At 51.6% G+C, this 17,893-nt stretch overlaps 6 protein-coding genes across 6 annotated transcripts; 3 read left to right on the forward strand and 3 right to left on the reverse strand.

Annotated features, from left to right (window-relative positions):
• Nucleotides 1–487: 487 nt before the first annotated feature.
• Nucleotides 488–849, reverse strand: ASPBRDRAFT_505339 (uncharacterized protein). The gene has a single exon (XM_067626558.1). It carries the CDS (start codon nt 754–756, stop codon nt 538–540), a length of 219 nt encoding a protein of 72 aa, XP_067480748.1. The 5' UTR covers nt 757–849; the 3' UTR covers nt 488–537.
• Nucleotides 850–2,293: 1,444 nt separating this feature from the next.
• Nucleotides 2,294–3,320, forward strand: ASPBRDRAFT_194447 (sulfotransferase family protein; the record flags this gene model as incomplete). The annotated part of the gene is made up of 4 exons (XM_067620753.1): nt 2,294–2,438; nt 2,497–2,669; nt 2,726–2,829; nt 2,885–3,320. 4 exons carry the CDS (start codon nt 2,294–2,296, stop codon nt 3,318–3,320), a joined length of 858 nt encoding a protein of 285 aa, XP_067480749.1.
• ASPBRDRAFT_505376 (uncharacterized protein) lies at nt 3,176–4,006 on the forward strand. The gene has a single exon (XM_067626560.1). It carries the CDS (start codon nt 3,466–3,468, stop codon nt 3,883–3,885), a length of 420 nt encoding a protein of 139 aa, XP_067480750.1. The 5' UTR covers nt 3,176–3,465; the 3' UTR covers nt 3,886–4,006.
• A 2,975-nt stretch (nt 4,007–6,981) lies between these two features.
• On the forward strand, nt 6,982–12,834 carry ASPBRDRAFT_53687 (uncharacterized protein; the record flags this gene model as incomplete). The annotated part of the gene is made up of 9 exons (XM_067627109.1): nt 6,982–7,104; nt 7,216–7,344; nt 7,411–7,425; nt 7,476–8,872; nt 8,924–9,163; nt 9,729–9,730; nt 10,575–11,594; nt 11,643–11,824; nt 11,875–12,834. 9 exons carry the CDS (start codon nt 6,982–6,984, stop codon nt 12,832–12,834), a joined length of 4,068 nt encoding a protein of 1,355 aa, XP_067480751.1.
• Nucleotides 12,835–13,176: 342 nt separating this feature from the next.
• On the reverse strand, nt 13,177–14,515 carry ASPBRDRAFT_28737 (DUF292 domain protein; the record flags this gene model as incomplete). The annotated part of the gene is made up of 2 exons (XM_067622551.1): nt 13,177–14,355; nt 14,495–14,515. 2 exons carry the CDS (start codon nt 14,513–14,515, stop codon nt 13,177–13,179), a joined length of 1,200 nt encoding a protein of 399 aa, XP_067480752.1.
• Nucleotides 14,516–15,127: 612 nt separating this feature from the next.
• On the reverse strand, nt 15,128–16,926 carry ASPBRDRAFT_505451 (SUN domain-containing protein). Its single transcript, XM_067626562.1, has 4 exons — nt 16,454–16,926; nt 16,165–16,397; nt 15,588–16,111; nt 15,128–15,532 (listed from the first exon to the last, which is right to left on the reverse strand). The coding sequence occupies exons 1-4, from the start codon at nt 16,766–16,768 to the stop codon at nt 15,411–15,413; spliced, it is 1,194 nt and encodes a 397-aa protein (XP_067480753.1). The 5' UTR covers nt 16,769–16,926; the 3' UTR covers nt 15,128–15,410.
• Between the last annotated feature and the right edge of the window lie 967 nt (nt 16,927–17,893).

Consider the following 17,893-nt stretch of genomic DNA (forward strand, 5'->3'; position numbering starts at 1 on the left):
TTACAGAGGTTTCCAGGGAAGCTTGCTTAGATGCTCGCAGCAGGTGTGGGGCTTCGAGAGATGGATTCCGAGTCGAGAGCCGTTATACTTCGTAGCTTGTGAATTGACACAGATCTCGTTCGTCCCGGGCAGCTCTGAACGACCTGGACAGGCAATAATCCACGTAGTCAGGTGTCATAGCGCCATGGTTCTTGTTGGGGAGATCCAAGCAATCTTCCCTTGTATGCCTGGCAATATGGAGTGGTATAGCGAGCACTGGAGAAAAGAAGAGTCGTCAGAATTAGATGCTCATGGTGTTGACCAGGATGAGGGACTAGCCTGATTGGGATAGCAGGCACGGGAAGGAGTGAAATGGAGGCATTAATGCCACACCCCCAGCGATGCTAACTACACACTGTCTTTGTTAGTTTACCCCATGCCGGCGTTACAGAACAAGAATCTATAGGTTTGGATTATGGACATTCCATGTCCGAAGTATACACATTGACAAAATACTATCTACTCCTTCGCAATAGCTGTGCTAGTTAACACCGCAGCTCAGCATAGTTTGCAGAGATTTCCACCCTTACACCGCACAGGAAGGAATGCAGGGGCATACTCAGTATGATACGTAACAGAACAGACTCTGGAGTATGGTGGAGATGGAAGGAGCATATACGTTTCAGGCTTGTTCTTTGCATCGCATACCGTGACTCGTACACACAGTAAGTACGTATCCCTGAGACTGAGAGACATGGATTGGGAAGCGGAGACCATGCTGAAAATTGTCACGCACGGCTCTTTTCCTTTCCATCTTCATATGTTCAAGGTAGAATTCCCCTTTTTTTTGTTTTTCTATTTTTTTTTTCTTCTCCTTGTTACCATGGCGTGGGTGGCTTGACATTAGCCGGAGCGGGGAGTGGCACTATCCAGCAAGAGAACGGAGAAATGTACGCGTCGTCAACCTGTGGCTTTAACCAATGAGTACGAATCCGGGCACGGTTCGACAGCTGAGCCTATGAGGACAAGAACCAATCCCGAGAGAATCCAGAAGCTCAACGATCGACCGGCGAAACGCAGGCCTACGCGGCCGATCCCTGGGATGTAGCGACAGCCAGGCTTGGCATGTTTCCATCTTCTTCCCTTCTGCTTTTCTGCTGTCCTGCTTCTTGCTTTGCCCCGCTGCCCGCTGGGCCTCCCTGAAGTTCCAGACGACACCGCGGCTACTTACCCTTTTCCCTGAATCCCCTCGCCTCCCTCTCTCGCTTGTGAGTGGCCCAGCACCTCGGGTTTCCCCTTGGCGAGATTCGTGGAAATCCATCTGCTTCTTCACGTTGAGTGGAGGAGAACCCCAACCCACCCCCTGACTATCGTTCTGGCTTTTCAGGTGAACGTCAGCCGGTGACGTCTATTTTCTTTTGATATTCCTGTCGGGTAACAAGGTTTCTTTTTTTGGAGGGGGGGGGAGAGTTTCCCCTGTGGTTATACTTCTACTTTTAGTATATTATTATGGTACCGAAGAATACTTCTTACAAGGTGGTTATCAATGTCACTTTCCATCCTTGTGAGGAATGTTTGCAGAACGTGGGTTAACAGCCGGCGGGTCTCCGCCGGGGAAAAGAAGGGATGAAATGGAAAAGTGATTGCAAAAAGCGAACAAGCAACATCCATTAATTACAATAAAAGTCTACGTACTAGGTAGGAAAAAGAAATAAACGCGCGCTGTTTCAGAAGTATTCATGAATCCAATGGTCAAGAGTGGATGAAGATCCAACCGACCGTCCAGACCAATCCAAGGTTTCCCTTTTGGTCTTCCCCAGAGACAGGAAAATTGCCACATTCAGTCTGGTCGTCATTTATTGTGATTATTCGGAAATCCAGAAATTGCAAATAACCCATTTAATTTACTCTTTCGGCGGAGAGGCGCCAAGGTGCGTTTCCTAGTCTGATCTTATTATTACCCTCCCATCGAGACTAGCCTTTCTGGGTCCTTCTGGGTTATCTACGACTCCATCACCTTGATTCTTCTTGATCTACTCCCGGGCTCCTTTTAATCTCTGCAACGCCTGCTCTGGAATCCACTTCTTTCTTTTCTCTCTTCCATTCTTTTCCTTGTCTCTACCCTTGTGTCTGTCTTCCTCTGGTTGGGTCCAGTTCGTCTTCTGTCCTCAGATCTGTTCCTTCTTTTGCGGCCTGCGGTCCCTTGCAGAGTTATACCTTCATTACTACTACACCCCCAGCGAGCCCCGGGTAGTACTACCAGTTCACGTTATCATACTCAAATCACACACACCTCGTTCACCTATAATCCATCATGTCTTTGATTCACGCCGACAACTTGGCTCCTCAGCCAATTACTGATATCTTCACCGATGACACCTGCATCGACCGCCGCAAGTGCCACCGCACCGTGCCCATGAAGGTGCTGGCTCTGGGTGTGGGAAGAACCGGAACTGCTTGTAGGTTCTACTTGGGAGGCAGACGACAAATTACATGACTGACTGGTTCTATGAACAGCCCTCCGTATTGCCCTCGAACGTCTGGGCTACGTCAAGACCTACCACATGATGTCCGCCAGTATGGAGAACCCACCCGACTGCTTGATGTGGCACGATGCTCTCGCTGCCAAGTACGACGGTGTGGGCGAGTTCGGTAGAAAGGAATGGGATCAGCTTCTGGGAGACTGCCAGGTAGGTCGCTCTTATAGATCGCTCGCAACGAACTCGCACGCTAACTGCTTTGAAAGGCCGTCTGTGACTGGCCTGCCTGTGCCTTTGCTAAGGAACTGATCGAGGCTTACCCCAACGCCAAGGTCATTCTGACCACCCGTGATGTTGACTCGTGGCATGCGTATGTTATACTCCGTTCTGTGGCCCAGAACATCAGTCTAATTGTATACCTATAGTTCCGTTATGAAGACCGTTTGGTGGCGTGTCTCCGACCCCGAGCACAAGTTCGTTTCGAACTTCAGCTGGGCCGCTAGCATGTACTACCCCATGCTCAACAAGTTCTTCCAGACCTTCTTCCGCGGCGACTTCCCCAACAAGGGCAAGCAGGTCTACCTTGACCACGTTGAGGAGGTCCGCAGCCTCGTTCCTCCCGAGAGGCTCCTCGAGTACAAGATCAGCGAGGGCTGGGGCCCGCTTTGCGAGTTCCTGGGTGAGGAGGTCCCTGACACTCCTTTCCCCCGCGGTAACGACATGGCCGACTTCTTCAAGCGCTGCCGCGGCCGCAACAGGCGCCAGATGCTGAACGCCGCCCTGCAGGCGGTCACCATGGGTGGTGCTCTGCTGGCGACGGGCTTGGCTGCCACCATGGCCTTCAAGCGTTTCTCTCGGTAGACGCGCTTGTTTGCTGCCTTGTTGCTTTTAGTTTCCTTTTCTCTTTTTGCCTTTGCAGCATGCGCTGGGCGCCAATGCTGAGGGACGATGCTTTATTTGCCCTAATTATTCCCAAAATGTTTTTTTCTCATGTTGATATATACCGATGAGCGTACCGCCTTCTCAGGGGTATTTGTTGCTAATACTGTGCACTGATGTTTTGTTATTTCCTTGGCTCTTGGCTGGGGTTTTCGCTCTATGGCTTACAGTGGGGGGAACTTTTCCTTGGCTACATTGGTTAGACTTGCTGCGCTGGGACCGGTCTTGGATTCTTGTTGCCTGGCGTGGATGGAGTCAACGAGAGATGAATATAGATTATTTAGCCTATCAGCATGGTCCCTTCTGTAGTGTATTCTTGGCCGGGGGTTTGTTCCCCGTAGGCGAGCCTCGGCATGCGGTGTCGCAGGCTGGCAGCGAACAACTCCAACCACCCCCTCGCACGGTGGGAAGGCGCCGAGCATCCGTCTTGGCCTGCATAGGGAGTTGTCGCCGCGCCCTACAAGGCCATAGCCATAGCGGTCGCTGAGTTCAGTTGGGCTGTGCGACGTGAGCCCGTTGTGCTTGGCATGTCCTGGGCGGCGCGGTTCCCAGCCCAATCCCATCCTTGTCATATTCATCACACAGCCTTGTATGTATGCGAACTGAGCCTGGCGGTAAATACTCCGTAGAAACGGAGTAGAGCGTTGATGTACATCTGATTACATATTTACTTTTGTTAACTCCGTACTTCAGGCTTCTTGCTTACAGCAGATCTATTGACCAAGGTGCATGCATAGGGCGCCCATCCCCTCTCGTGCAGCGCATGACGGGAAATTTCAACCAGCCATACCAATAACCAAACCTGTACATCATTGCCAGTTGGCAACAAAATATATCCTATCTAGCTATCTAATGCGCAATGTCGAGCAGCACGTGGTGCATAAACCAATGAGCCCGGCATAAATACGTCGAAAGCTCCGAACTACTTTTTGACTAGTTAGCTGGTTGGTTAGTTGGTTACTTATGCAAGCCATGACTCTCAAAAATGAGCGGCTCCTCTACCCGCCGCCTCCCGCCTGAGCTGAAGCCGTGCTGCGACTGACGAAAGGGGTGGTGGGTGCAGTGTGGTGTGGCGTGGCGGCGCCTATTAATAGAGTTCCGCTGATACAGCCAAGGATTCGGAGATGAGAGTGTAGCGCTTACGGGAGTTGTCTGAACCTGATTGAATTATATACGTCAAGTGTTGTGTTGTGTTGTGATGCATCCAATGCAGCATAAGTAAAGGACATACATGTTCTGCAAACGCCAGGATTCAATGTCTGTGTGACCCGTGACCCGGTGCCGTATTCGTTTATCAGTAAGTACTCCGTAGTATTTTTGTTTCTGTTTGTTTTGGAACTATTGGATTTCTGCCAAGCCCGTTCAGGCCCTGTTCATTATTGTCGGGGGTTTGTCTCCATTGTTCATTTCATTTCACAACTTTCCCTTTCATATCCGATGACTAAGCATGACAGGTCTCTCCTGATAGTTACAGCCAGCCATGACATTCTCAGCCACATGCATAACTACTTATCTATCTACCTTCAACAATCACACTCTCCAAGCTGCAACTACAAAGTCATCAATATTCCAAGATCCCATCCCATCCCCTGTACCACAGCCCTGACTAGTAATCTACCCTCCCATTCCGGCCCGGCAAATAACTGACCTAGCTAGAACTAGACAGGTACCTTACTTAGTTCCTTAGTGAAAAAAAGGCCCAGCCCATCAATCAACTAATCAATCAAACTGACTGAGTGGAGATGGGAGGAGGTCTTCTCCACCAGTTTTTCTTCCCCTGCTCCAACCACATCCGTGGCGTGACGTGGCGTCGGCATTGAGCCCCTCTCAGGTTTTTTCCCCCTTTGGCCTGGACCTGGAACAGTGGACATATCCATTCTCCATGAGTTTTTGCCTGTGGCAGCGTGGCCACTATGCCGGATTAGGACCTAGGTTCGGCGTTAACGAAACAAACGACACACGGGTGCGTAGAGGTGAGTGGTGTTCCATGGTTTACCCGGTCCGTACGGATGTAAATATACCCCCCGGTAATTAGTCAGTATGTTGGTAATAACTAACTAAATAAGTAGGGGACGCGTGTGTATCTTTAGTTATCTATCTACTGCTTATTTTCTTTGTTCGCTGGGTGATAATAGTAATAGTGATAGTAATAGTAGTAGGTATTAATGGTAGTGGTGGTACAAATTGAATGGTTCATGGAGTATCTATTTAGTGTCTGCTGCTTTTAATAGCTGTGAGGGTAGTACTAATGGTTCAATTGGTGCTGTGATGTGTGCTAGTAGTGAGTATGTATGTAGATGGGGATGGGAAAAGTACTACGTGGAGGGGTACGTATGTCCTCTCTCTACGTAGTCCGTACTCTATGTCGTGGCTGGTAGCTGCGTATATGAAGACAAATCGTTGCTTCTAAGATCTTCATCCTTCATTTTCTTTAGTTGCTGTTGAGGTATGATAGTAATTGTCATTGTTTTTTGGCTGGGATTAGTTGGATTTATTAGTGGTGGTGTTGCTATAGAAAGACTGGACAATGACGCTGCAGTTGAACAAGGTCTGTTCATGGAATAAAATGAGGATGGTCAGGAGGCCATGTCTACGTAGTAGTTCAACGTATTCCGCAAATAAGTGTTGAACTAAGCATTAAAATAGACAACTTTCCTAGTTACGAGGCAGGTGCCAAATGCGCCACAAGATCGCCTATCGTTCGCAACGTGATGACGATTAAAGTTGGAGAATTTCACTGTAGTAATTTGCCCTACTGCCTTAGTAAACTTCTTTTCTAACAGATCGAGTCTTATCTGTCATATGTCGGTATGGACCAACATATGCTGACTGACTGACTGACTGACTGACTGACTGACGGTATGCCAATGCCAACATGGACCTTTTCTGCCTAAGACTGTGCTTTGAGCGATGGAGATGAGTTCAATCCCTGCTGCACGACTGCAATAAACATGAACAGCCAGTGCCGGATTGGGGTGGGGATCTTATCCTGTCCCCGCCCCGATCAACCAATCACAGCTTGTAGTCACTACATTTCCAGAACTCGGGCTCGCCCCGGCTAATCCACTTTGGGTGTCATCGTACGTTGGCTGGGCTTGGCAACGACTCCACCGGGCGAAACGAGGAAATCGGCTGTAACGAACTGTGGCCAGCCTGAAGCATAAAGCAGGATTGCCAAACGTTATCCCCGGGGGTTTGCGGGCACAAAAAAAGGGCAGAGGAAGACGCGGATTTCAGAAGGAGAGAAAAAGAGTCGAGAGCTTCCTTGTGGCCCTTGTTTCGCCGCTTTCGTCTCCTCTTATCTCTGCCTCTCCTTCTCTCTTCCTCCCTGTATATCATTAACCGCTGATCCCTTCCGCTCCTCTCCTCCCATTCTTTCCATCCCTGTATACATACTTCGGTACATACCTGGACACCCCGAATCAGGTGGCCCTGCATTGATTGTGGGATTTTCTTGCCATCTGAATCTGTTTTTCATCTCTCATCGACATTCCTTTCTCTCTTTTTTCTTACCTACCCTCTCGTTCATTCGATCTTCCTATCAACTTCCGAGCTCACTCCGGGCAAGTGATGTAAAGAATCCATGGTAGCCTTCACTCATATCGCCGGAGGATCGGCTCCGTCCTCCATAGTCGCCTGTGTGGCGCTATTACTATTAGTATGCCTACAAACTGTCGTCGCGGAGATCGACTCGGTCTTCAAATCTGTGAGTCGCGCCCGCTTTAGCGTCATCGCAACTAGAAGCTGCCTTGCACGCAATAATAGCCAAGATGTTCGCCACCCGGATCGCTAACCTTGTCTCAACGTCCACCTGCAGCGACCCGATCTCTATCCACCTGTCCTCACTTTGGAACATAGAGTTCCCGACAAGCTAAGTCCGGGCTATATCTTTGTCGGCCCGTACGAAGCGTCCAATTCCGGCCCGTATATCTATGATGATGAGGGGGTATGCTTCTGATGTTCCTGCCCATTTGTGTATTGTATGGTGTTGACCATGGTTTGTAGAACCTAGTCTGGAGCGGCTGGGGTAACTCGGGCCCCGGAAATGCCCACGGCATGCACGTTTGCAAGTACAAGGGAAAGGATCATTTGTGTTTCTTCCAGGGTGTTCAACAGAATGGGTATTGCCGTGGTCACGGAGTCATCATGGATGACCACTACCGCATCGTCCGAACCGTGGTACCCGGGGGCGGCATGGCATCTAGCGACATGCACGAATTCATGCCTATCAATGACGGCAAGACCGCCTTGATGACGGTGTACCAGCAGCGACAGTTCGACATGTCCCCGTGGAACGTGAAATCCGGCATGGGATGGGTGATGGAGAGTATCTTCCAGGAGGTGGATGTGGACACCAACGAAGTTCTGTTTGAGTGGAAGTCCCTCGACCACGTCGACCCTTCGGACGCCTACACCTGGCCGAGTCACACGGATACTTCGGGCACTGGGCTGGACCCGCGCTCGCCGTGGGATTACTTCCATATCAACTCGATTGACAAGAACGCTGACGGCGATTATTTAATTTCCTCGCGCCACACGTGCGCGATCTACAAGATCTCCGGCAAGGATGGGTCGATCATCTGGCGGTTGCATGGGGCGCATCCCACGTTCAAGAACATCAACTTCAGTTTCTCGCAGCAGCACGATGCGCGGTGGCTTGGTGAAAATTCTACCCACACTCTGCTGTCTCTGTACAACAACGGGTTTAATGGGTTCAACCGCACCCATGACTACTCCTCGGGCATGATTATCCTCATCGATCACCAAGACAACACCGCCACCCAGCTGCACGACTACTTCCCTCCCGGCAAGACCATGATCAGCTCCAGCCAGGGTAATATGCAGGTGCTTCCGAACAAGAATGTATTCATTGGGTGGGGTAACAACGCCTATGTTTCCGAACATGACGAAGAAGGCAACGTGCTGCTCTGGGGTTACATCGACAAGGATCGGATCATGAACTACCGGGCGCAAAAGTTCGAATGGGATGGAATGCCTACCGACGTGCCAGCAATGTGGACATACTCCCAATCCACCGACACCTTCTCTCCGACGACGTTCTATGTAAGCTGGAACGGAGCTACGCGGGTGAAGTACTGGCGGTTCTACGGCGCGACCAACTCGACGGGCCCATACATGCTCATCAAGCAGGTCGAGAAGAGGGGATTCGAGACGAGCTACTCGGCACCGCACTTCTACCAATGGACCTACGCGGAGGCGGTGGATGTGGAGGGCAAGGTTCTGGGCAAGTCGCGCAGCATGTTCACCTTCACTCCGTCGCCCGATCTCCAGAGCTACTGCGGCAGGGAATCGTGTGAGAATGCGCAGACGTATGGAATGCCCGGTGAGGAGGGCGCTGGACCTGCGATACCTCCAGCGGGTATCAACACTGTTCCTTGGGTCGATCCTGGTCACCCTGATGCGCACTTCGATTGGGGTCAGACCGGGGATGACTCGGAGGAGAGTGAGAGCGGGTCCGGCAATCTGAAGAGTGTCTATGGTAAGCAGACTCCAGCTGACGGCAGGCAGAATAAACCCGCTGACTCTCGCTATCTAGATAACAACGTGGGATGGATCGCCCCAGTCTTTGGATTTATCGTGACCATCGTGGCCATCTATACGATTATGCGGGTATACCGGCGCCAGCAGCAATTTAGCCGGGTGAAGGAGCGGGCGTCAACGGAGAGTGTAGATAGGATTGAGAGGCCCAAGCCCTGGACGGAATCGGACGAGACCCCGTGGTGGCATTGGCGACGCTGGACGAAGTCACAGGAGCCACCACGGTACTTTCCGTTGGCAGAACAACGGAGTCCATCCTGGCGAGCCGATGGACATTATGTGCGATAGATTAGATTTTTTTTTTGCCCTCTGGGAACACATTATATAATAAGTGTGATTATTGATGTGCTTAGATATGAATATAAAAAGATAAATATTAAAACGTCTTATGTATAGACCAAACTTCATCCCTCAAACATACAACCTAACTATCTACTGAGAACCATACCATACAGCAAACAATACACGGGACGGTCATCGGCTGACGATACCGACATACATACGCAAAGCCGAACCAAACGGACAACGGAGAAGTCGGAGACTGGAAATGAATGACGCCGACAAGGTAAAGTAAGTGGCTGACAGGAAGCAACTGACTCGTGCGGACGCGCCCCGAACCAACAACCGAACTGCATGTCACTGCCGTCACTTGCTACTAATCCTCTTCTACGCATTCGAATTGCGTATGACTGCCAGAAAAGCTGAATAAAAGGCAGGAAGGAGGCTTTGATCTCTGACGCCTGACGCAGCCTGCATAACTACTTCGTTTAGATGTTCGAAAAAAGAGTTTTCATTCCCTGCCCCCATCCATCTTAGCTGGCGGAGTCGTCGGAAGTTGCTACATACTACGTAGTCTAGTTTTTTTTTCCTAATGACGCATGGATGGGGATGGGCATTTGTTTCAAAGTAACGGGAGGGAACAGACTCAGGTCGTCTGGATGAGACGCTGGTGAGGGTCAATTTAGCCGGGGAAATAGTGACTAACTTACTACAGTGGAAAGTATCATCCTAAGTAGCAAGTGGGTATCAACAAAACTGCAAAAAAAGGGAAAAAAATTCAACGGGAAATAAAATGAAAAAGAAAAGAATAAAAAGAGCGTGCCAAGACGCCAAAGACCGGACGAGGAAGGAACGGACGAAGTTGAAGTGGAGAACCGACGAAAGAGTCGTCGCAAGCTCGGAGAATCGCTGCCGATCCGAATTCAGACGAATTAATTTATTCGAACTTATTTTTACTTTTATGAGTATTTCCCGTTTGGGCGTATACTTCATTAATTTCCATTCAGTAACAATCCGTTGTTTGTGTCTACTTTTCAGTACATCCAGTAAAAGGTGTAATTCCCTGTTCTTTAGTTACTGAGTACGGCAGTTTCTCCTGATGGTCTGTCTGTCTTGACTTGCTCCTCTCTCTCTCTTCGCGATCTTCTTCTCTGCCTTCCATCTTCCAGTCCTTTCTTTTCCCTCTTTTTTTTTTTTCTTCTTCTCTCTCCTTCTCGCTTCTCTCTTTTCTTTTCTCTTCTCGTGGATCCGATCTGACCTGACCTAAACCAAACCAAACCACCAAAGCGCCCCCCTCCCCCCGGTCCGGCCCCTCCCTTCCTTCTTGTTCTCCTCCAGTCAACCGTGGGCTGCCCTATCATCATTCGCCGCGCATCCATCCAATGCCTGCGCCAAAATCCGGCTCTCAAGGAACCGCCGGGCGTCCGTCGTTACCCTCTTTATCGCTCTCCTCCACCACCCCTTCCTCGGCCATTTCTACTCCAGCGGCCACTCCCAACCCCCTCTCGGCCACTTCCTCCTCCTTCGCCCAATCCTCCAAGAGCCGGAATGCTCGTCATACCCGAGCGACTTCCTGGACATCCGGCCACGATCAAGGCGGCGAACCCGATCCCGCGGACTTTACTACTGCTTCCCAACAACGTCGTCGCAGAGAATCCAACATCTCGTTAGCCGACGTCTCTGAGGGCTCTTCTGGCCGCTACGACGACGATTACGACGACCATCACGCTCACGCCAATATGGCCGTGAGAAACACCTCCTTCGACTGGGGTCCTGGACACGCTCGCAGTCGCTCTCATTCCTACAGCCAGCCACAAATGTCACTTCTACAGCCACAAGAACTCGCCGACTCGTCGGCTCCTCGGCCTCGTCCAGCGCCCGTTACATGGATGTCCCTTCCGCGCAAAGGGCAACTGGCCCTCTTGGGTCTCTGTCGTGTTTTCGACTTCCTTCAGATCGCCTCCCTGCAGGCGTACATGTTCTACCAACTAAAATCCTTCGATGAGAACCTCTCCGACGCCGATGTGTCCACCCAGGCCGGTATCCTCCAGGGTGCCTTTACCGCCGCGCAGTTTGCGACAGCTATCCCTTGGGGCCGTGTGGCCGATGCCGAATGGGGTGGTCGGAAATTCGTCTTGCTGGTCGGTCTTATCGGTACCGCGCTGTCCTGTCTGGGTGTTGCCTTTTCGACGTCGTTCGCGCAGGCCGTGTTCTGGCGTTCGTTTGGTGGTGCTATCAACGGAACGGTGGGTATCATTCGGACCATGATCGCGGAGAATGTCAAGGAGAAGAAATACCACTCGCGCGCGTTCTTGATTCTTCCCATCGGGTTCAACGTCGCTGCGCTGTTCGGACCGGGTAGGTACTCTTTGCTGCCATGAGTGTGGTCATAGCTAACGGGTTTAGTGATGGGTGGTATGTTGGCTGATCCGGTCAAGGCCTATCCTCGACTCTTCGGTCCTGATTCTTCGTTCGGAGGCGCCGACGGTGTGCAGTGGCTTGTTCGCTACCCGTATGCGCTACCCATGCTGGCGAATACCATTTTCTTGACGTTTGCTGCGGTTTGTGTCGCCATCGGTCTTGAAGAGGTGAGTCATCCGTTAGGCCGGCTATGCGCACTGTTAACTGACTACTATAGACTCTGGAAGCTTGCAAGGGCAAACCCGGTCTGGGCGTGTTCTCGATGCGCATCTTCGCTCGCGGCATCCGGGCAGTGGTTCCCTCGAACTCCCCGCTGTACCAAAGACTGCCGTTCGCAGACTACGACGAGGCTGGTCCTCTGTTGAATCGCAGAGACCCGGCCGAAAGTTACGAGATGGAAGAGAAGGCGACTAAGACAAGCCGCCAGGCTCGCACCTTGCCTTTCCGCCGGATCTGGACCAAGAACGTGCTGTGCACGCTGTTGGCGCAGGCATTCTTCGACTTCCAGATGGGTGCCTTCAACAACCTCTGGTTGCTTTTCCTCTCGACCCCACGTTACGATGTCAACGACCCGGCCAGCCCGGTCCAGAGACTGCCCTTTATCTTCACTGGCGGTCTGGGCATGCTGCCGCAAAGCGTTGGTTTCGCTACTGCCATCCTCGGTGTGATTGGCATGCTCCTCCAGTTCACCATCTACCCCAGTATCAACAACCGCCTGGGCACGGCCAAGAGTTACCAGTACTTCTTGACCCTCTTCCCTCTGGCGTATGCATTTGCGCCGTACATTGCTCTCGCTCCGTCGTCCGCGCCTCCGCCCGGCCAGGCCAACGGCGGATGGGTGTGGTTCTCCATCATTGTTGTCTTGTTCCTGCAAGTGACCGCACGAACCTTTACGCTCCCCACCTCCATCATCCTTCTGAACAACTGCTCTCCGCACCCGTCTGTGCTCGGCACTATCCACGGCATCGGCCAGTCCGTGTCCTCGGCGTTCCGTACCATTGGACCGATCTTTTCCGGGTCGTGGTACGGCTACGGTCTGGAGATGGGCATGGTCGGATTCGCCTGGTGGCTGATTGCACTGGTGTCGGTCTTTGGCTGCGTGGCAGCCATCTTTGTCTACGAGGGTTCCGGACATGAGGTCTTCCTTCCAGGCGAGGAAGAAGAGCTCCGGGACTAAGCAGCTTTTGCTTGTCTTTTTATCTATTTCTTCATTATTCATACTTCATCGTGCACAGGCGTTTGAGTTGCTTCTCTGTACATATATATAATGGACCCATTGCATAGCGGTGTCCGGACGTGTGCTTTGGATTTTTGTTACTGGTTACTGGGATTGATTGAGCGGTTGTTGCTGATACACTATACCTGCTGTTACATTATGCATTGGATGACAAAAGAGAGAACGGAGAGAGGATCGATAGATGGATGCATGCATCTAATAGAAGTTTGCTTTGCTCGTGCCTTCATATCACATATAACATAAACCATCGTAAGTATGCAAATGAATGTGCATGTGCATGTGTCACCGTCTCAACGCCGCGAATCGTCGCGTCAACTCGTCCAACTCGGGTATCTCACTCTTAGCCGGCTTCGACTGGCTCTGACTTTGACTCAGAACATCTTCCTCTCCAGGTACCTTCACCTTGGGATGCAAATTATCCATCCTCGGGCCCGGCGGCGCCACACTCACCGGGCTCTTCCCTTCGGAATGTAGACCTCGCGGCGGCGTCGCCTTATTCAACTCCAGCGTTTCCGATGCCCGTCGCGCCTCACTCTCACTAGTAGCAGTAGCCTGTCCTATCTTCCTCGGTGTAGACGGCAGCTTCACAGCGTCATCCCCACCATCATCCCCTTCGTCACCCCCACCCTGATTCCTATCGCCATCCCCCACCACCTCCTCATCAATGAAGCTAGGCACATCCCCACCGGGAGAACCATTGGCACCATCCGGCCAAGAAACCCCATACGCCCTCGCAATCTCCATGAGGTAACTGTCCACTAGCTCATTCGACGGCGGCTTCACACGTAACCCCTTCACCAACCGTTCCGGAACCTTCACATCCTCAAGCTTATTGTCCTGCGCAAGCATCATGAAATCCTTGCCCCATCGGTCGGTGAGTAATCCCCGCAGGATCGTCATTTCGCGAATATCGTGTGGAAATCGCGCGTACGAGTAGAATATCACCGCTGCGGCTTCATCGAGCGCGGGGTCGATGTAGCCTTCTTTTTCTACTTCCCCTTCTCCAGATATACCCTCCTCTGCTGCAGTGCTTGGTGTTTGTTGGGGTTGTGATGTACTGGTGGTATCTTGTTGTCGTTTACCGAATCCCCAAAACGAGAACCCCGACCCTGAACTCTTCCCTCCTCCTCCCGAAGAAGAAGTGGAGGTGGTGGCATGTTGTCTCTGCGCCTCCCCCCTCGCACGACTCCTCGCGCGCGTCCCCTTCTCCCCGAATGCGGATTGATCGAGGAGATTCGCCCGCGCGAGAAGTAGTTCGCAGTATAATTCGACCATCTCCATGACTTCGACGGCGGTGTCGGTCGCGATGACATTCTCGACGCGGATGCGGGCGCTCGTGGAGCGGTTCTCGGCGAGTAAGGCGGAGAGGTCGCGGCGTTGGACGACGGAGCTGGCGGTGTCTTTCTTTTGGAGCAGGCGGAGGCGTGGGATTAGGAGGTGGAGGGTGCTTGTTAGTTTTGCCTGTAGGTTGGAGGTGTTAGATGTGGGTTTGGGGTGTGGTGCGAGGGGTGCGGGGAGGGAAGAGGGGGTGGTGTTGATGAGGGTGAGGGTGGAAGGGGATAAAAAGGGAGGGAGAGGATGGGAGGGAAGGACAACTTACTGTTTGTGGAGAGGGAGGCATCTTGATTGTGGGAGTAGTGATGAGTGTGAGTGTAGAGATAAGAGAGAGAGGTGGTGAAGAAGAAGAGATGACGATGATGATGATGTTAGGCAGTGGAGGTGGAGGTGGGCCGATTGGCTTGCTTCCCGCTTTGGCAATTAGTTCCTTGGATGGTATCACTCTTTCTTTGCTTCGACACTACTTCACTTTTCCTGTGATCAACTAAGTATCTCTCTAGATTTGTCTACATATTCAATAATTGCACTGCTACTCGTTCCGATAGGCATGGTAGCTCCCAAATTACATCCACAGCTGATCTGCGCGTCTCTCACGTCCCCTGAAGGGAGTTAACCTGAATGCTGAGATCGTTGAAGTTACCACTTATTATTATATGATTGAATTAAAAAAGCAGAACGAAGATACCAGCTAAGAGAAAATGATCTATTTTATCCCTTCATGATGTTAAGAAAAATACATTGGATGTCTACTACAGACTGCAGCTCAACACGACTATATTAACAGTAAACATTATCAATAAATGCTCATCAATCAAGCATGTACAAGAACGTCAATCATAAGGGTATAAATATGAGTATGAAAAAAGTGTCCCATCAGAAGTGAATCCAAGAAAAAATGATGGATGATATGTGCTGTGGTTGATCGGTATGGTGATCAACATGGTCTTAGACCATTACAATCGCTCCAAGAACCGCCACAATCAGACTCAGCTTGGACACTGCAGAGGTGACTGCAGCGCCCTCCGCCACAGCTGCGGACTGTGTTGCTTGAGCAGTTCCAGTCGACTGGCTCGAAGCTCCACTGGCAACAGCAGCAGCAGCCACAGGTTGGTCGTGCGAGGATCCCGTCTCCACCATCGCATGTGGCTTGTACGAGTAGACAGACGACACGGTCCGGTTCAATGCTGCGCTCGTCGAGCTGATCTTCCAGCTGGATGAAGGCGTCCAGCTCGGGGTGGGTCGGGGAGTGATGCTGCTGGAGCTGGAGGTGCTGATGGTGGAGCTGGAGCTGAGGGTGGTGCTGGAGGTGGTAGTAGTGCTGGATGGCGTCGGGGTTGGTGTGCTAGTGCTGGTGCTGGTGCTGGTAGTGCTGACAACCGTCGACGTGCTGCTAGTGGTAGGGACGATGCTGCTGGTAGAGGTGCTGCTGGTGCTGGCACTGCTGCTCACGACGACACTGCTAACACTGCTGCTGGACACGGGCACGCTGGTAGAGCCACTGCCATCCTTGTCAAAGACAACGACATTGGCCTTGCCGCCCTTGGGTACCGTCACCACACAGAAGGATGCACCGCCTGCACCCGTCGTGCTGTCACCAGTCATCTCGTTCACGCCGTTCACGGATGGGTCGATCTTGCACGGCAGTCCATTGCAGCCGCTTCCCTCGCACTCGATCTCGACACCGAATTCAGGAACTTCATTGCGGAATGGAGTAGCGGGTTCCAGGTAAATCGGGTTCCATCCGAGCTTCACATAGGTGTTGCCTTCGCCGTCGGTGTTGGCGCCAGCAACATACGGGGACCAGTTGCCGTAGGGGTTCTCGGAGGTACCCCAGACACAAGCAGTCTCGGTGTCGTATCCGGGAGGGTTGATATAGAAGCTATTACTCTAGTCAGTATTACACATCTGATATATGGATGGCAAAACACCTACTGCGCCGCAGTCTCACACCAGTAGCTCAGATCCGGGACAGCCAGGGTAGCCAGCTCCTCAACAAGTGTGGGGATCAGCATGGCCTCGTTGCCGGGAAGAACCGTCTGGCAGAAAGCCACCTGCTCCTTGCACTTGTTCTTCGCGCTGACGACGCCGGTGCCGTCCTTGCAGTAGGGACGGTCCGGGAAGGGCTTCTGGATCTCGCCGTTCTCGTCGCAGTACAGTCCACCATTCTATTCTCATCAGTCACCGCCCAACAAGAGTTGACTGCCCAGGTGGAGCCACTTACCATGGACATCGGGTAGGAGTATGAAGTGGCCTCGGGGTCCCACTGCATAGAGACCTGGCCAGCCGGGCAAGCATACGGGCAGTATCCGCCAGGCTTGCACTCCTGATCAGGGCTCATAGCCCAGCCACCATTCACCTCGTGAGGAGTGACGGGGATCAAGCCAGCTCCAGAGGGAAACTGACACGAGGAACTCTTCTTGACCACGGGGCTATCCACAGAGCGGTGGCTGTGGTGGTGGCCATGGTCATGGGCGTGCTTGGCTGCTTGGACAGCAGCAATGGCCAGGAAAGCCACCGTTGCGCTAGTGGTCTTCATTGTTGTATGAGAGGTGTATATGTATGTATGTATGTATAACCAAAAGGCGGAGAGATGTGATATGTATAGGTCAGTTTTGAGATATATAGCCAGGAGGCAGAGAGACAGGTTAAAAGATAATAAGAATAATTATATGATACGACACCACGACAGACCACGCAAAACGAAAGACTAGGGTCAGTAAAGACAAGAACGAGAGACTGGACCGAAGCAGAGAAAGAAGAGAAGAAGAAGAGAAGAAAGAAAAGAAAGAAACGAGAGACAAGAGCCGGCAGACCCCAGAAGAAAAGAGAAACCGAGAAACCCACCAGCAGCCATGAGAACTAGACTACAAACTACCAACTATCTACCACGACTAACTCAACTAGTTAGTAGCCTGCGCAAAGTGATGCTCTCCCCGGGTTACCCAAACAGGATAGCCCTAAAGCTTCGATCCCAATTAGGCATGACCCGCTCAGGGGGTCACGCCAATCAGCGGCCTTTGCACGGCGGCAGTTCATGGAATTTCCCCCATAAACTACTACATTGGGAATGGTGGAAAGGTGTAGGTTACCGTACTGTTCCTGATGGATGGATAAGGGGTCCGTGGACCCTGGACACTCTCATCCATACTCAGTGAAATAGCTCACAAAAGGATACAGTATGAATAGAGAGTGACGAAGTGGGAGAGAGACGGAGTATATCCTTGATTTTGACATAACTCAATCCCATCATTATTGCTATAATGACAATCAACTTTACAAGGATATGACACGGAAACTGCGGGATAAACTCACAACCACTCCCTTCCTCTTAGACAACCAGACATCGCGATCAGCACCCGTCCAGACCGGATCAGCATCCTATTCCAGTATAAGTCACAAAGTAGCGCTCGAGTCCAATCGAGTCAGTGCCCTCTGCTGAGTCTGCCTAGTTTCAGTCACTGACCGGCACGGACTTTGGCAGTTGAAAAAGGGGGCAGAAGCAAGCCAATTGCAGGCGGGAGCTATGGTGCTAGCTTAGGCAATAGTCTATGTTTAGTCTCTCTGTCTCGCTCGTGTCTACCGTCAAGTTTGATTGCACGAACTGATTAATTGCTGGGCAAAATGCCAGTTTATCCAGTCAGGTCCTCCGTGCTTTAGGGAT

This window comes from Aspergillus brasiliensis (assembly GCF_001889945.1).
Source record: "Aspergillus brasiliensis CBS 101740 unplaced genomic scaffold ASPBRscaffold_4, whole genome shotgun sequence".
Lineage (NCBI taxonomy): Eukaryota > Fungi > Ascomycota > Eurotiomycetes > Eurotiales > Aspergillaceae > Aspergillus > Aspergillus brasiliensis.